Genomic DNA, 17,244 nt, shown 5'->3' on the forward strand with positions numbered 1-17,244 from the left:
ACAAGTTTTTTTTTTTTTTTTATCTGGAAACAAATGTAATGTTAATGTAACCCATAAAGGTTCTTTAGACCCTAGGCATAGTGTTAAGCCAGAGTTCCAGCTTCACATTGATTGTGGGATTTAAATTTCAATGGGTTGATTATTTATGAGAGGAAAATGACCAGTATTATGAACACACGCTGAGGGACAGGGAAGGCCCTTGCCAGCACTCTGAGAGGGGGAGGGGAGGGGCACCGTGTTCCCTTCATAGACAGCGGAGTTCAATAAAGCACCCCCTTATTTCCCAGCCTTTTAGAGCGCGCTCTCTCTGTTTCTTTTTCCTTTCTTTTTCTTTCTTTCTTTCTTTCTTTTTTTTTTTAAATCGCAATGTTTCATACCTCACATTCCCTGGAGCCTGATTTGCTATAGGTGCAGGGTCCCGTCCCGTTCAGCAGCATCTCGCTGGTCTCCGTGTTGGTGGGTTTATAATCTACATAAAATTCCTGGGTGCCTGGAGTCATCTGCTTGAGCGACTGGCGTTTCTTCTTCCGGTGCCTTCGCATGAGGGAGCGTTGCTGCAGCTGCTTCATGCTCGCCGGGTACCGCTTCCAGGACACGTACATCACCAAGAGGATGACCAGCACTGACAGGAAAAGGGCCACGCTGCCTGCGATGATCTTATGGAAGGAGATGTGCTCTGTGTCCACATCTGTCTCTGGGCTGGGCTCGGTAGCTCCCACCGTGGGGGGCAGCGGAGGCTTGCTCTCGTGCTTCGGCCTGGGGAGCTTGGGTTTAAACGTGGGCTTGGGGAGGGCCCTGGCCAGGTCAAACCTCTCTGTGGTCGTGCTCTTGCCACAGATGCTGTAGTTCTTCACCGCGTCGATCACGTTAACCCCCTGCAGCTCTTTGGGACTGGCGCAGATAATGGTATTCTCTCTCAGACCTTTAAAACTTTTCAGCCAGTTTACCAGGGAACAGATATTCCTGCTGCATTCCCATATATTCCCAGCGAGACTGATGTCATTGAGAGAGATCCAAGAATCCAGAATCTCTTGCCCAATAAATGTGAGCTTGTTGGAATCCAGGTTGAGGCGCTGCAGATTGGGAACGCACTGGAAGACGCTGGGTCCGCTGAAGGCTTCGATCTCATTACCAGAGAGGTCGAGCCTCTGTAAGGAACTCCAAGTCCAGGACATAGTTTGTCCTATGACACTGATTTTATTCCACTGCATGTACAAGTTCTGTAGGCTCACCAACCTCGGGAAAAGGGCCAAGTTGAGCTTGGAAAATTGATTGTGCTCCAGATGCAGCTCTTTGAGTCTGATCATGCCAGCGAAGACATTCCTGGCTAAACTTCGGATCCTGTTGTATCCCAGGTCCAGAAGTTCCAGGTTGCGACAGTCTTGGAAGATCCGCACCGGGATGGTTCTCAGTGAGTTGGAGCGGAGGTGTAAACTGAGCAGCTTCCTCAAGCCCCGGAACTGTTCAGAACCCAGAGAATGGAGCTGGTTATAGGACAGATCCAAGTTCCGTAGATTGGTCACAGGTCTGAAGGTGTTGTTAAGGAAGTAGGAGATTCTGTTGGAGCTCAGAATCAACTCTTTGAGTCTGCGTATCCCATTGAAAGCATTCTCATCAATATTGCTGATGTGGTTATGGTCAAGGTAGAGCCAGGTGAGCTGATTGAGCCCTTTAAATTGATTATACTTAAGTTTTTGGAGGCTGTTGTAGCGAAGGGATAAACCCAAGCAACCGGCAGATATACTGGAGGGTATCTCCTGCAGTTTCTGAGACTCACAGTATACCATTTTGCCTTCGCACCTACAACCCTTAGGGCATCCTCGCTCAGCAGAAGAAAGCATTGTCAATAAGACAGTGGGTGCTAGAACCACTGCTACAGCTGATCCGCGCAGTAGCCTAATTACATTGAAACCTGGAAATAAAAACAACTTAGAAAAGTTATCCCCCCAAAACGAATGCATTTTAAAAAAAAAAAAAACAAGCAAAACTAGCTGTCTATTTCCACATTCAGAAATGTAAACATTTAGATACCATTTAGCATCAAATAGCATCTTTCTAATATAAGGATATTGTATATTTCTAACAGTTAAACAAGGAAATGTGTCCACTGATAATTGAATTTATAGTCTTAGAGCAGAGAAAGATAATATTTAAAACAATTAAAGCAGAATTATTACATAGGCTTAGAGGCTTTTTTTTTTCCCCATTTTTTTCTTTAAGAAGGAAAGAAGAAAAATATCAAAACATACCCATCCTTTGTATTGTTCAAAGGTCGTCCTTAGGTCTTTTGCTTTGGCTTAGGGGCCGCCTGCATGACATCCCCTGTCAGCTGCAGTATAGTGAGTCAGGGCTCGCTGACACCCAGGAAGAAAAATTGGACCCCTTGGGAGATGGACCGATTTTGGAACATTATTCTTTACCAGCCATGCAGAACACTCCAAGAACAAATAAATCCCAACACCGCATTCGCAGCAAAACAGCCGAGTCCTCCTAGGTAATAGGATCTTCATGGATATTACGTTTTTGCATCTTTACAGTGTGTGTGTGTGTGTGTGTGTGTGTGTGTGTGTTAAAAAAAAAAAAAAAAACTGGCTCCTACAATTTCTTCTCAAAACCCATGATGTATTCCTCTAGGCAACGTGGGGCTACCTGTGCTGCCACATCTGTATTCCATAGTCCGGCGGCGGTCCCCGTGGTAGTGAGCACCCAGCTCAGCCACGGAGCTGCGTTGGAGCCCAGAAGGCAAGAGAGCCCGGTTCGGCTGCGCACACTCTCAGCTCACTCCTGCAGACTGTCATTCTGTAAGCCGCTCGCTCGCTCGCTCGCTCACTCGGACTGTTGCTTCGGTTTCAGTGAATGCAGTCTTATGTAAAGCTGCCCCCAGTGGTGGGGAACACTGTGGGCATGTGCAGAGCTGGCTCTCTTTTATCTTGCAAATGAGCAGGCTCGGCTGGAAAATGAATGGTTCTTTTGGGTGGCTCAATAGGAAGTGAATGGTCAACGTAATCAATAACTAGCAACATTTTCTGGGATATCCAAGTCTTGTTTTACAATTTGGCATCGCCGCCGCCTGTACTGTCTGCGTCTTGCTTAATCGACAAACATGTGCTTCCCAGAGTTTTTTTTTTTTTTTTTCTTTCCTAGAGCTTGAAGTTAAGTTCAAATCGAATGCCAGTGTTTCTTAACCTCAGTGTAGGCTTTGAGCTGAAATTTATAAAATGAATTAGTGAGCTCTTCACAAAGCTGCGTTAAGAGCGTGCCTTGTTTGACCTCTTGGAGTCCCCGGGATTGTAGGATACAAGGTGTCTCAGGATGCTGGACTACATCAGCTTTACATTAGACGGGATGACTGATGATACACAAATTTATAGGGCTAATGGCTTTTCTGATTTTTTCCCACAAAAGATATAATTGGTTTAATGTTTATGACTGGGTTATGGCTTGTTTTGGCTGCTCTGGGCCTTTTTTTTTTTTTTAAATCGGAGGAGAAATAAACCATTTTTAGTGCTAGTATTAGAACCCCAAGATCATTTGGCTCATGGCTTATTGATGTTGCTCCTATTTAATGCATTAATAATATTTATTGGGTGCTCTCTAAGTTCTTTAAATGAAGGCTTCGTCCTGTTTTTCATTCAACAGCAGCAGCCTGCAGGTCCCACTGCCATCTACATTTCTTTCTTTTTTTATTTTATTTTATTTTATTTATTTATTTATTTATTTATTTATTTATTTATTTTAGATATTTTCTTTATTTACATGCGAATTTCTCCATTCCCAGTTTCCCCTCCAAAAAACAAAGAAACAAATTTCTAAAGTGAAGGACCTGGGATTTAAGTGGGTCACTTGCTCAAGGCTCCAGGACATGGCAAAGAGGAGCTAGAGCTTCCAGGCAGAACAAGTCTGTCTTCTGATACTTCACCAAGCACTAGTTTCTTCTAAGGGGCACCTCTGTGATCACTGAATCTGATAAACTTTAAAGTAGACTAGGGTAGGGAAGCTCTAGAGAATCTAGGGCTCTAGAGTGGGGAGCCCCCCAACCCCCCGAGTTTCCTTTGTCTTAGAGAAGTACTCTTAGGAGTAAGGAGGAAGCAGCCAATAGTCTATGCAGACTCATCCTTGCTAAATGGAGCACCCCCAACCCACCCCCAGCATCACCTTGTGCAGTTCTCTCTCTGTGCTTCCACGTCCACACCTGCAAAATTGGACACGGTAGAGAAATTACGTTATAGGCATATGCTGAGGATCAAGTGACACCTTTGTCTGTTATTGTGGTACAGGGTTTGAACACGGGACCCTGAGCTCGAGCCTCAGCCCCGGGTCATCTTGCTATCTCAAAGTGCATAGCTTCTGTGGGTGTCACACACATGGAACACATATTACCTCTGCTACCTGTACAGATGTTGCTTTTTAACATTGAATGCTGCCCCTATTCACTGCTCACAAAGAACTAATTCAGTGAGCAACCAGGGCGGAGAGTGCGCATGACTTCATCATCTCCCCTTTCTGTTTCAAATTAATGTTTTAGTTCTGCAGACGATGTCTAATACTTGATGTTTCTCTATCCCAAAGCATGACCCTTGACCTTATGGGGTTTGCCATTTTCTATAAATAATCATTATTCTTTAAAATGTTTGTCTTGTTTATATTAAGTATACTGGCTGCATCTCAATGAGATATTATCCAGGGGTGAGCAGTTTGGCAAATGCTAATCATGATAATCAAAGGGGCCATAGGAATAGGCTAATTCCTAGGGTATTATGATGTAGTGATTACCTTAAACTTACACATGTTGTGGCTATATCTAAAGCTTATTAAGAAACATTTCCTTTTCCATTCCCCAAGATTCCATTTTAAGGATAATGGAAGAGGTTGCTCTTTTTCTTTTTTCTTTTTTAATTGAGAATTTCATATGTGCATAGATTGTATTTTGATCAAATCTACCCTTCAATTCCTCTCCTAAACCTTCTGACCCTTTTGATTCATTTTCATATACTCATGTTCTCTCTCTCTCTCCCCTCCTCTCTCTTTCTTTATCTCTCTGTAAACCTACTAAGTCCTCTTAATGCTGCTGTAGGTACTTGGGTCTAAGCCAGTTACAATAGCATGGAAAAATGTAGGTTTTCTTCGTGAATGCAGCCAATGAGATGGCTACATTTTTTTTATTTGATGGACAAATATATTTAAGAAACTCAGTAAAAAAGGAGAGAAAATGGAGATGTCTGATATTGAGATGTGTCTTCTTCTATGTTGATCACTTTCTGTGTCTCAGTTATTTTAACACAACAGTGCTTGATACATTTTAGAGGCACGATAAATATATTTATTCAGTAAACACAATAGCTGTCCTATAAGCTTATTATGTAATGGTAGTCTTTTTATATTATACGTTGAAATATTTTTATTATGTCTTTGATAGCATACAGTAAATAATTATACATAGTTTAATGATAATACTTTTATACTCGTGCATGATGTATCACAGTCAAATTCAACCTGTGACTCTCTTTTTGGAGCCTAGTTCCTGATTACCCCCTCTTTACCATCTTTAGGCTCTGCCAAACATCTAGCAGGATGCATGTGTACTGAGTGGCTGTGAAGAGTCAGCCCCATTCCTAGGTCTGGGAGTGGATCCAAGACTCTCAATACAAAGTCACATGCTATGCCCGTTCGCTTACTGTCTATCTGGTCTACCACCAGGTCCCAAGAGGAGTCCATACCGGAGCGATAGCAGGGCAAGAGGGTTCGAGTCTCTAGAAGGAACTATATACGTAATGCTGCTCTTACACATTCCTTGCCGAGACTAGAGATTTCCTCTGTTAGTGAGATTGGAGATAACAGCAAGGGAAGTGCCCTTAATGATGTGTGTGAGAGGTGGAGAAAACGAGATGATTAGCAGGTCCTCACTCTTGCCAGGAGCACTGCTCATCTTCATAGTTGAACCATAAGGTTTGCAGGAATAGTAAATATGCTTTGAAATATTCAACTCAGCACAGAGTCCAGAAGGATAACACTGAGTCTTTATTATCTAACATCCCAAATGGGACTTCACAACTTGCATGTCTCAAAAAAAAAAAAAAAAAAAAAAAGCTTAAAGAGAGTCATATTTATAGCCTCTTTCTCATTCCTCTGCATTGAAAGCCTCTGATTTCTCTGCTCACCCTTCCTCCTTCTCACTGGGAAGTCATTATCAGGACATCTTTCTCGGCTAACAGCTGCACAGGGCCGCTCGCTTGTCCATGTGCCTCCCACCCTTGTGGCAGAAGTTCATCGGAGACCAGGGGAATGCAATTATCTCATGTGGCTTTCCAAGGGGGCAGATATGGTTGGGTTATTAATGGCAAATAACCTTGTCTTGTATTACATACCTCGTCTTTTATTTTCAAACATGTTTCTGGTATCTTTGGCTCCCCACCTTGTCTTGCTCCATGGCTCTGATCTCGTGCTCCTTCCCTGGCTCTTGAAATGGACATTTCACTCAATGCTGACCACCTGTCTCTTCCTCAGGGGTATTCTTGCCATTCACGCATTGAGGCACTCTGAGTGGTCCTTCCTTTGGTTTGTTCTTGTTAAAGGTGGCAAAGTTCTTGAAGAGGGAAAATTATCAGTGAGGCTAGCTAGAAAAAAAAAAATCCCAAAGTGGAAATCACAATTCAAATCCATGTTCTCATCCCTTAAGGCCGTGGAAATTGTTCTAAAGACACCGAGTAGTCATTCAAAAGCAAAATACTATATTTTAGCAAATTTTACTGATTTTCTTGTATGTTTTTCATAGTTTATCCTTTTTATAGTTATTGACTGAAAGCCAGCTGATTGTTTCTGTCTTGCCTTTCAACACAGAGAAAATTATGCCCCATTATGTGTTTAGCAACTTCCTTTGCCATTGCCACCACAAAGAGGACTAACCATAAACTACCCAGCAACTTAAATTTCCCCAAATGCATCTGAGGCCTTATGATTTATACAATTATAAAACATGATGCCCTCTATCTAAACACTTTTTTATTGCACATGTGTTACTTTGAATATCAAAAACATTTTGTTTGAATTGAGTAAATAAGTCAAGTGTCTATATATAATGCCAAATTTCAGTTCAATGTTAAACCAGATTGCCAAATATGAAGTTGTATTAAAAAAATGAGATTGTAATAGGGTATTCTTCAGGATACCTGGCTTCAGAGATTTCACTGACTTGGCAAATAAATAGTCTGAATATGATTATGTACTAAACACTGTCCCAAATATGTGGACATCAGTGTGCAAAATAAAGGTTTACACTGTGTAGAACTTACATTATAGGTAGTGTATTAGTCATGCTAACTTTGAATCTGAAGTGCCCCATTAGCTCATGTTTTGATTACCATTTTCCTAACTTGTACCATTGATCAGAAGGCCACGGAACCTTTAAGAACTGAGACTTCTTCCATAAAAAGGCGATTACTGGATTTAGGTCTCTGAAGGCCCAGTCTTTACCTCCATCCATTCTTCTTTTCAGTCTGGTATGACATGAGGAACCCCTGCCACAGAATTCCCTGCCAAGAAAGCGCACCATACCTTCCCCACCCGATGGGCTGAGACTCTTTGAAAATGTGAACCAGAGTGGACATTTTTCTCTCAGAAACTGTTCTGCTGGAGGCATTTTGTCACAGTCAAGTCCAAGTACTTAACCTGAATATGTAATTTGGACTATGGGTGAAAGGAAAATAGGAGGATGGATGGGTGTGCAAGAAAATAGATATGATTTAATCAGGGTTGTTGGGGACACTAGGAAAATACCCTCAGCAAACTAAAGAATGACATGGACTTGGAACCAAAGACTTAATGAGGATGAAGAATGGCTAGTGTAAGTCCCCAAGGTGGAGACAGATCATGTTTATGAATGGCTGGTGTAAGCCCCAAGGTGGAGACAGGTCATGTGTTTGATGGACTTCAAGAAGCACAATCAAGCTGCAGTAGATATGACAGCCCCAGAGACACCAGAGATGAAGCCACAGAGATCCCAAGTACCAGAATATGAAGAGATGTGTATGCTGTTGTAAGAATATTGGCTTTACTCTGGAATGATAGAGCTTGTCCCCGCCCCTCCCAGATTTGATGTCTTAACAAGGTCGTATATTAAAGGATCCTTTGTATGGATTTAAGATAAGACTTTCCTCTGAGTTAGGTTCATATATTGAATCCCCTATCGCCAGTGTGATGGTGTTTAGAGATGGAGCCTTAGAAGGTCATGATGTCAGAGCACTCATGATGAGGTTAACGGGATTGTAAGATAAGAAGAGACATGGCTGTATCTGCTTCTTCCTGTGCTCTAAGCAGTGTGAGGATCCAGGAGAGTGGGTCTGGATGCATGTCATGATTAGAGCTCTCTCTAGAAAGTCAGACCTGCTGCACTTTCTAGTCTAGATCTTTCAATTCTGAGAAATTGGAACCTGTTGCTTGAACCACACAAGGCATTTTGTTACTGTAGCCCATGTTGGCTAAAATGATCATTCCTGGTTCTGTTATTACAGCAGAGGCCAGGGTTGAAGCTGACAAGGAGGATCTCACAGGTCAGGGGCAAAGGTGGTGCAACTCAGGCCAGTGTGGTAGCAGGAGAATCAGCTAAATTCTCTATATTTCTTATTTTTATTTATTTTATTTATATGAGTACACACTGTAGCTGTCTTCAGACACAGCAGAAGGGAGCATCAGATCCCATTACAGATGGTTGTGAGCCACCATGTTGTTGCTGAGATTTGAACTCAGGACCTCTAGAGGAGCAGTCAATTCTCTTAACCATTGAGCCATCTCTCCAAACCCCTCCACCCCCCTTGTTTAAAGTATTTTAAACAAAACAAAATTTTTTAATGGGTTAGAAGAACAGATATGGAATAGTGAGAGAAATTAAATCTTTATTTTTAAAGGAGATTTTCTTTCTTAAAAAAATTACAAACATGCATTTATGTCTGTGTGTGGGTATATGTACACATGAAGGAAGGTATCAACAAAAGCCAGACGAGAGCGCCAAGTGCCAGGGAGCTGGGACCATGGCAGAGGCAGTTGTGACCTCCCTGATGTTGGTTCTGGGAACAAATGGTCCCCTGGTAGAAGAGTAAACACTCTAGACTGCTGAGCCAGCTCTCCCAAATTCAGTCCTTGTTTTATAGGCTTTGCAATAGGGGGAGGGGAGTACCAAGACCATTGATGGCTTTTATGGCTCAAGTTTTGGGAGGAAGATCAAGAGTTCAACACACTGGAATTAAGTCTCGATTTATGACTCATACATTATTTAATTTCATGAGATTTTAGGTTCTAAAAAATGTGTATTCTATTTTATACTTTGGTTTTGAGGCAGGGTCTTACGGTGTATGTAGCTTAGACGGTTCTTGAACTAAAAATTCTCCTTCCTCAGCCTCCCAATTGCTGAGATTCCAGGAATGCACTGCCAAGCACAAAACTGTCTTATTATTTAATTTATTCCTATTATGTGTGTGTATCATTGTGCACTTGGGTGCAGATGCCCAAAGAGCCCAGAAGAGGGCACTGGGTACCTAGGAGCTGAGGTTATAAATAGTTGTGCTCTCCCTGCCATGTGTGCTGGGAACTGAACTTCCATCTTCTGCAAGGGCACACCACACATACACACACACACACACACACACACACACACACACACACACACTCTCACACACTCACACACACATACACACACACATACACACACACCACACACACACACATACCACACATACACACACACATACACATACACACATACACACCACACACACACCACACACACACACACATGTACACATACCACACACACACACACATATACATACACCACACATACACACACACCACACATACACACACACCACACCACACACACACATACATGCACATACCACACACACACACGCACACCCCACACACACCCCACACATACTCACCACACACACACACATACATACCACACACACACAAACATACTATACACACCATATACACATAGACATACCACATACACACACACACACCACACATACATACTACACACATACACCACACATACACACCACACACATACACACCACACACACATATATACCACACACACACACACACACACACCACACACACACACTATACACACCATACACACATACACATATACATCACACACACACACACACACACACACACACACACACACACACTTTCATTTTTGTTTGCATTTTACCTTTTGACAGTATAATGATTACAGTACTCTCCCCTTCACTTTTCGTCCTCCAAACCCTCCCCTGTATCCCTTTCGACTATCTTTTAAGTTCACAACCCATTCTTTTTACTAATTGCTATTGCATACATAAAACTATATGTCTATGATATATATGCCCAAATATAATCCAGCCAGCTCCTATAATGCTACCTGTATGAATGTTTTCAGGGATGGCCATTTAGCAACGCACACATTTTACTGCTGAACCATCTCTTCAGACCCCCAAGCCCAACATTGAAAGCAGCTTTATGATATTAGGACTCGAATCATTGTGTGATTTTAAGAACAGAAGATGATAAAATGATTAGGGGGTAAAAGAATACCCTCCTAAACCTCTACTTCTATAAGGATGGCCTAGAGAGGGGTGAGGGTTAGGACTAGCTTTGGAGGACAGTGGAACCAAATCGTTTAATCCAAATTGAAATGTAATAATTGCATACTGACTAGATATAAGAAAAGTTGTTTTATCACAAATAATTTAGAAAATAACATATTATTTATTATATATGTCAGTTGATATTTTGCATTTGAAATTGATTCCAGCTAGGTATCACAGGGTCTTATTACGCTTACCTGTAAAATGGATCCCTCAGACCTGCTTCTGAATACTCAAGAGATTAGTTTAGTAGGAGTTTCCGGAATTTGTGAATAAGAATAAACTACATTTTCTCACTGTAGACCAGGGAGTCCACAAATATTAACTTTTCCTCTGATTCTGTCTAGATTTACTGGTCATTGGTGCGTACTGGGGCAAGCATGTGTCTGTCACAGGTCGCCAATATGACCAAGGGAAAATCAGAGTTTACTACTATAGACATTCCTTGGTATTCTCTGCGTGTTAACCTTTCGATATCATGGCTGTATATTACCCACCATCTTCCGTTAGCTGGTTTCTGTTCTAGCTGGGAAGCTGCCCTTCCCCAGTATAGAACTGATCTGAATATTACAAAGTAATCCTTCTAGAATGCCAGTCTGGAGTTCTCATACCAAGCCACGTTCAACAGTCACATGCATATCTTCTCTCCATTATCAGTCATATTCTAATCTTCATGGGGGACATCAGCATCGCTTGGGAATACACTTGATCCTACCTGCTCTCTTCAAGGGCTCCATTAAAAACTCGGTCTAGTCTACATGTGGCCGTAACTGTCCACCTCTGACTTAGATAAATGCTTGAGAAGGGTTTTTAATGTCAGACTGTTAAAATGGCCTCTCGATGTCTTTTAGAAAGAGGAAATATCAAATGAGCCAAGCCTTGCAATCACCCACTACAACGTTCCCCTGAGGACACTTGTGTGTGTGGCAGCGGCAGTGGCAGCACATGTTCTTGTGACTTGCATTTCTGCCTACAACAACTTCCTGCAGAAGGACAGTATAGGCTAATCTTGAGACTAGGTAACTATCACAAGTTTATATTGCACTGCCTTTATGTAGGACATTTCTGAAGACCGAACATGAACTTAATAAATATTCATTTTTCTACTTTTTTGGTATAAATTGTATATAACACATAAAAGTAGAAAAATCTTATAAGAAACACCAACCTCTATTTGATTATCAGTATTATGCAGAGTTTTAGATTCTTGCTTTCTTCCTATATGGATGTATTATTATTTTCTTGTAGAATAGTTTAAAAACAAACCTCTGCATCTTTATATATATGTGTGTGTGTATATATATATATATATATATATATATATATATATATATATATATAAAACAATAACCACATTTAATTTGATACCTACCATCATCCTACCTGACAGAGTCAACAGTATGTCAGTAAACGTGCTTTGCTGGGATCAAGTCTCAAAGTGTTCATACTCTTAGGTTTCTGTAGCCTCTTGGGTTTGTTTGTTTGTATATTTGATGCCATGGAGTTGACGGAGCTCTTGTATCATGGTTGACAAATTGTTCTATGCCTTGCACATGATGTTTCTCCACTGTGTTGTTTAAGTTTGCCAAGAGTCAGTTTAGTGGCAAGTGGATTGAGCAAGAGTCCTTCTCTCATTCAGAAGGAACATTTAGCTTGGATGCCTCCTGGTGCAATCTAATCACTCTTGGCGATGATTTAGAGCTGAAATGACTTTTGAGTCATGTAAGGCTTAGAGAGTGGCGAGAAATACGTACATCATGGTGTTCATACTAGCAGAAAATTCAGCAATGGCTTCCCTGACATCTTTGATAACAGGAATTAATAATAAGGGACCTTGAGTCAATGTTGTGCTAATATTCATATTATTAGAATTTCTGTTCTTTATTTCCTACCACAGTTCTCATTTTTTGCTTATAGTCAGCAAAACACTGTTATGTTGTTCTTTGCAAAATCAGTCCATGAATTTGTGCATTAATGTGGAATGTTCTTCTAACACTGTCTCAACAAAGTTTTTATCAAATGAACAGCAACAAAAATTTGTTGGTCGTCTCTTCTATTTACAAAAAAAAAAAAAAAATCACTTTCTAGATTTTTATTTAGATTCCAAGAAGAAACACCTGGGCCTTAGAGCCCAGATGTGTAATTTACAGTCTTCCATGTAGTTCCAAGCTTCTTAAGGCTTCTCACAGTAGAACAAAGGAATTTTAGTAGGGTAGCTATTAAAGGGTCCCTTAGTCAAATTTGTCCCTCAGGATTTGATGTTCATCTCTGGACAGATGGCCACACGTTGAATATGAAGTCAAGGTTTTTGAAAATGGTATCATTAGAAACATTTGACTGTATTCATATCACACATATTCCTCAATAACAAGTATTTTAATCCAGTCTACATTGTTCCGGCATTGCCTGTGATGGTTTAAAACAGCTAAACTAAGACATTTTAGAATTTGACTTCCTAGCAAGTATTTTAACACAGAGGATTAAATTCCCCAGCCACCAGGTGCGAAAGGATAATGCAAACCTTGATTTTGAGAAAGAGGTAAATGTTCCATGGGTTGGTTCTATTTTTGTATCTAAAGCAAGACATCTGGTTGATAATTATTTTAGGCTGTATATCCAAGATGCAATGAACTTCTACCTGGGTTTGCAATGTGTTAGCAGAAAAGGAACCCATACTAAAGTGCATTTGAAGTATTTGGGGACTCAAGTTCCATGAGCTGACTCGTTGTCCTTATATTGCTGATATTTGGTACTGATGGTCATTTTATCTCCTGATGGGAAACCCAAGAGTGTTTGGGGATCCTTGGAAGAATTCTGTAACTAATAGCAGAGCCACCATGTGGCAAGACTGTGATTCAAAAATTAACTTAAACTGTAAATTCTATGGGTAGTTCCTTTTGTTTGCTACATTTTTATAGAATGAAGTTTAAACAGTAACTTCTTCATTGTTTACATAGTAACTTCTTCATTGTTTACATAGTAACTTCTTCACTGGGAGAAAATGCTGTGACTGCTTACTGAGTATAAGCCTTTTTTTCTTTCTGCTATTATGTTGTTAACTGTTTTATCTCTTCAATGAGTATTTACTATGTTCTCAAGCTTTCCTTGGTGCTGGTGATGCAATAAAGACTGAGGTAAATGCCTGTCATGTATCCTGGTTGATACAGTTAGGAAAAGAAAAAAATATCACAAGTCCACAGTGTGGTGTTAGCTCACTTTAGGGGCTATGGAGAAACATGGAACAGCACCGATAAGGGTAGGGGCAGATTTGTAGGAATCAGACAATCCCTCTGGAGTTACTACAGTTGAGAGTGACTTACTCTATTCCTTGTGATATAGAGTGGGATTTTTTTTTTTTTTTTTAGTTAGTCCCAAATCAAATGGAACTACTTCTCACTTTTTAAAAGTACACTTATGTCACAGTATAGGGGATGGATAAGGGGTTTTGCGCTAGCCAGTTCTTCATGTCTTTAGACATCATTTGGACTTCTTAGAAAGGGCATGGACTTTTTGGAATTAATGCAGACTCCACTTATGGCTAAGTCCCACAAGCCTCACTTATATGATATCTAGATTAGATTCTTCTGGGTTCCCTAGATTGCTTTCTTATTCTGTTACAAGTTGGAGACATTCCATTTATATTTAATAATTTGTTGTGACAATCTACAGAACTTGGGGAGAGTTAGTTTATGTCTCTAAGTTTATAATAAAGAGTGTAGATGTAGATCTCTCTATCTGTGGAGTGTAGATGAGGGACTATAATAAACTCTAGAAGATTCTGAGTAGTTTTGGTGCCCTAGAATTTGGTAGGGTGCTACTCTCTCGGCATGTGGGTAATTTTACTAATTTGGAATTGCTCCACATGCTCTAAGCATTTTTAAAGAAGAGTACAACAGAGGAATAATTGATTGCCTGCTTAACCTCCGGCTGTCTTTTCCCAGTAGCCATGGTTGAGGCTAGCCCTTTCAGGCTTCTGGTCACAGTTTGAGTTTCCTGGTGCTTGTCCCTCATCCTACAGAAGACAACCCAGAGTTACTTTACTGGACAAAAAACATGTTCCCAGTACTCCTATTATTCAGGAAATTACAGGGATTTTTTTCAGAGATTTTTTTTTTTTTTTTTTTTTGGTACTCTTTTCAGACATTAGCGACAGGTGAAATATCTATTATTATGTCACAGCCACGAACACTTTATGGAATTTACTTCTTCCTCTCCAGCACACTAGCCCAAGGCCAGGCAACCTCTCTTACTAGCACAGTTGGCATTTCAAGGGTGATGTTGATAAATACAATTATCAACTACGAACAAAGCAATCAAATGATAAAAACACAATCCATAAAATACATATTAAGCTCAGTTGGCTTTCTTATATCTTCTTTTGTGGTCTGGGTCCCAGGAGTGTTTCCTTTGCTCCCGTACTTATTCAAAGGCTGGTAAAGGCCCCTCAGTCATATCTAGGCCCAGTTTCCCAACAGGAGCCTCACATACAAGAAGAATCTGTTCCCTGTACCTTTCTTACCTCACCTTTATTGATTTTTGTTGACATCCAGTTCTCTGATTCTGATGCCTAAGGTGGTCTAGTTCGTTTTTCAGGCATTTCCCCACATATAAACAAATGACACCTATTGTTGGCAATAAACTGCCACAGCATTACTTTTCTGAGTTCTTCAAAAGGTAATAGGTAGGTTAAAAATGGAGAACATTAAGGGATTATATTTATTCACAGAGAACCGAATTTTGTGCAGCAAATAAGAAAGGCTTCTATTGAAAACATCCATCTCCACAACCCCCCCCCCCAGTTATTCTTTCTGGAGACAATCACTTTATTTTAGCTCCCATTTATGTCCCATAATATTTTAGCATTTTAATAATATTCTGATGCCATGCTAATATAACCAAGGACATAGCATCATTGTCTGCTTCCTGCTTCCCATGGCAAAAATTGCTATTAATATTGACTTGATTGACAACCCATAGCTTATGAAAACTGTAAACAATGAAACAGAATTAAAAGCTATGTTTCTAGGTTAAGTTTTCATTCTTATTCAGTTTTATGAAAACGTTAGGAATCATCCCTACTTTTCTTCTATTTTTAAATTTGTGTATCAATACAGGAGAGCCTAATACGGAGTGGACCTTATTTGTCCTAAGTGGCACTAGTTCGACATTTCCAACCACCAAAGCAATCCAGACCCTCCCCACCTCCTGTTACACTATGTTGTTCTGCTCCAGTCTGCAACCATATCAACCACCAAGTGCTAGCCTGACCACTCTCCAGCTGGGACTCCCATTCCTATATTCCCTGTATACCTTTGTTTGGTTTCCTACTCAATTTGCCAACCCATCTCTGTAAGTGATTCCTCTGGAAGGATGAGCAGGAAATGGAGAATTCATATCAGGGCCTTTTGTTTCTTTAAGGTCACACACCACACCCCACCCCCTGTTGATTGATATGTTCTTGCGCATGCTCCTGGGGTTCTGCCTTGTAGGTCATTTTCTTTCGGGACCATCCATGCAAGGCTCTGTTGTGGCGACATGGCTTCTGAGAAGCAGACAGTAGAGATCCCCCCTCTTTCAAATGAATAATCTATTATTTTCCCTTCAAGGGCTTTTATTCTTTACCAAGATACTTGGAAACCAGGGTCTACTTTCGTTTGAATCTTTATTCATTCACTATGTAACAAGCGCTAGAGACTTGTTCTCTATGAAAATTTCTTATATAAAAAAATTATTTTATGCATATGAGTGTTTTCCCTGCATGTATGCCTGTGCATCCCGTCCTTACTTGGTGCCTTAAGGAGGCCAGAAGAGGGCATCAGGTCTCCTGGAACTGGAGTTAGCGAAAGTTCACCTAACCATCCACCCATCCTCTGGATCCTTGTATGTACGCATGCACATGTGTGTGTGTGCGTGCGTGCGTGCATGCGTGTGTGTATGTGTGTGTGTGTGTTTTCTTTGTTCTCTCTGGAATTATTATTTTCAGATTTTAGGCTTCCTGGATTGATACTTTGTTTTTGTTTTTACTTTCTTCATTTCATCTCATCTTTTTGTCTTTATCACAACTCTATGCTGTGATCCTTTATGCATTTACTAAAAACTTAGATATCAATAAACGATGTCAAATCCACATGTACTGACACCACCGTGTGAGAATTGCTGTAATGTGACCATAATGGTACAGGTGGGACAGGTACATCCTGTAAGTTTAGAGTAGTCTTTAGGCAGTTTCTGTAGAAAATGTTTGCCGACACCTGCACTCCCATCCCAACCTGAATAAGCACATCTGTTAACATCACTAGCCCCTTTCCTGTGCATTTTTGGCTTGTCTTCACTGTGTACTTTACCTGTGTAACAATGCAATGCCTTTCCTCACGCTGACTGCATTATTTGGAATACTCCGGGCTAGAATTTCTCTGTCTCCTGATGTAATTTGTTGGTTTATTTTGGTGCATTCCATGTTGGAGCCTTTTAAAAACCATTAAGATGATTGTGTCTTCATTAACCTGATGAGTGAGTCAGGCTCTGAAGGCTGATGGAAAGTTCCTTCTTTGCAGGCATGGTCTAGGCTATGGATTTTGTGTCAGCAAGATTAGATAGTGAACTGTTT

At 40.6% G+C, this 17,244-nt stretch overlaps 2 protein-coding genes across 14 annotated transcripts in view; one reads left to right on the plus strand and one right to left on the minus strand.

The window, feature by feature from the left end:
- Lrrtm3 (leucine rich repeat transmembrane neuronal 3) overlaps positions 1-2,862 on the minus strand; it is a 162,522-nt gene extending 159,660 nt beyond the window's left edge. Inside the window, exons 1-2 of the mRNA XM_031347513.1 lie at positions 2,250-2,862; positions 378-1,912 (exon numbers count right to left, since the gene is read on the minus strand). Of these exons, the coding sequence (XP_031203373.1) occupies positions 378-1,912; positions 2,250-2,253 (1,539 nt within the window). The 5' untranslated portion in view covers positions 2,254-2,862. The remainder of the gene's footprint in view (positions 1-377; positions 1,913-2,249) is intronic.
- The window catches only part of Ctnna3 (catenin alpha 3), a 1,512,724-nt gene that overhangs the window by 633,689 nt on the left and 861,791 nt on the right, over positions 1-17,244 (plus strand). The window lies entirely within an intron of this gene.

The sequence above is a fragment of the Mastomys coucha genome, unplaced genomic scaffold (genome assembly GCF_008632895.1).
Source record: "Mastomys coucha isolate ucsf_1 unplaced genomic scaffold, UCSF_Mcou_1 pScaffold3, whole genome shotgun sequence".
Lineage (NCBI taxonomy): Eukaryota > Metazoa > Chordata > Mammalia > Rodentia > Muridae > Mastomys > Mastomys coucha.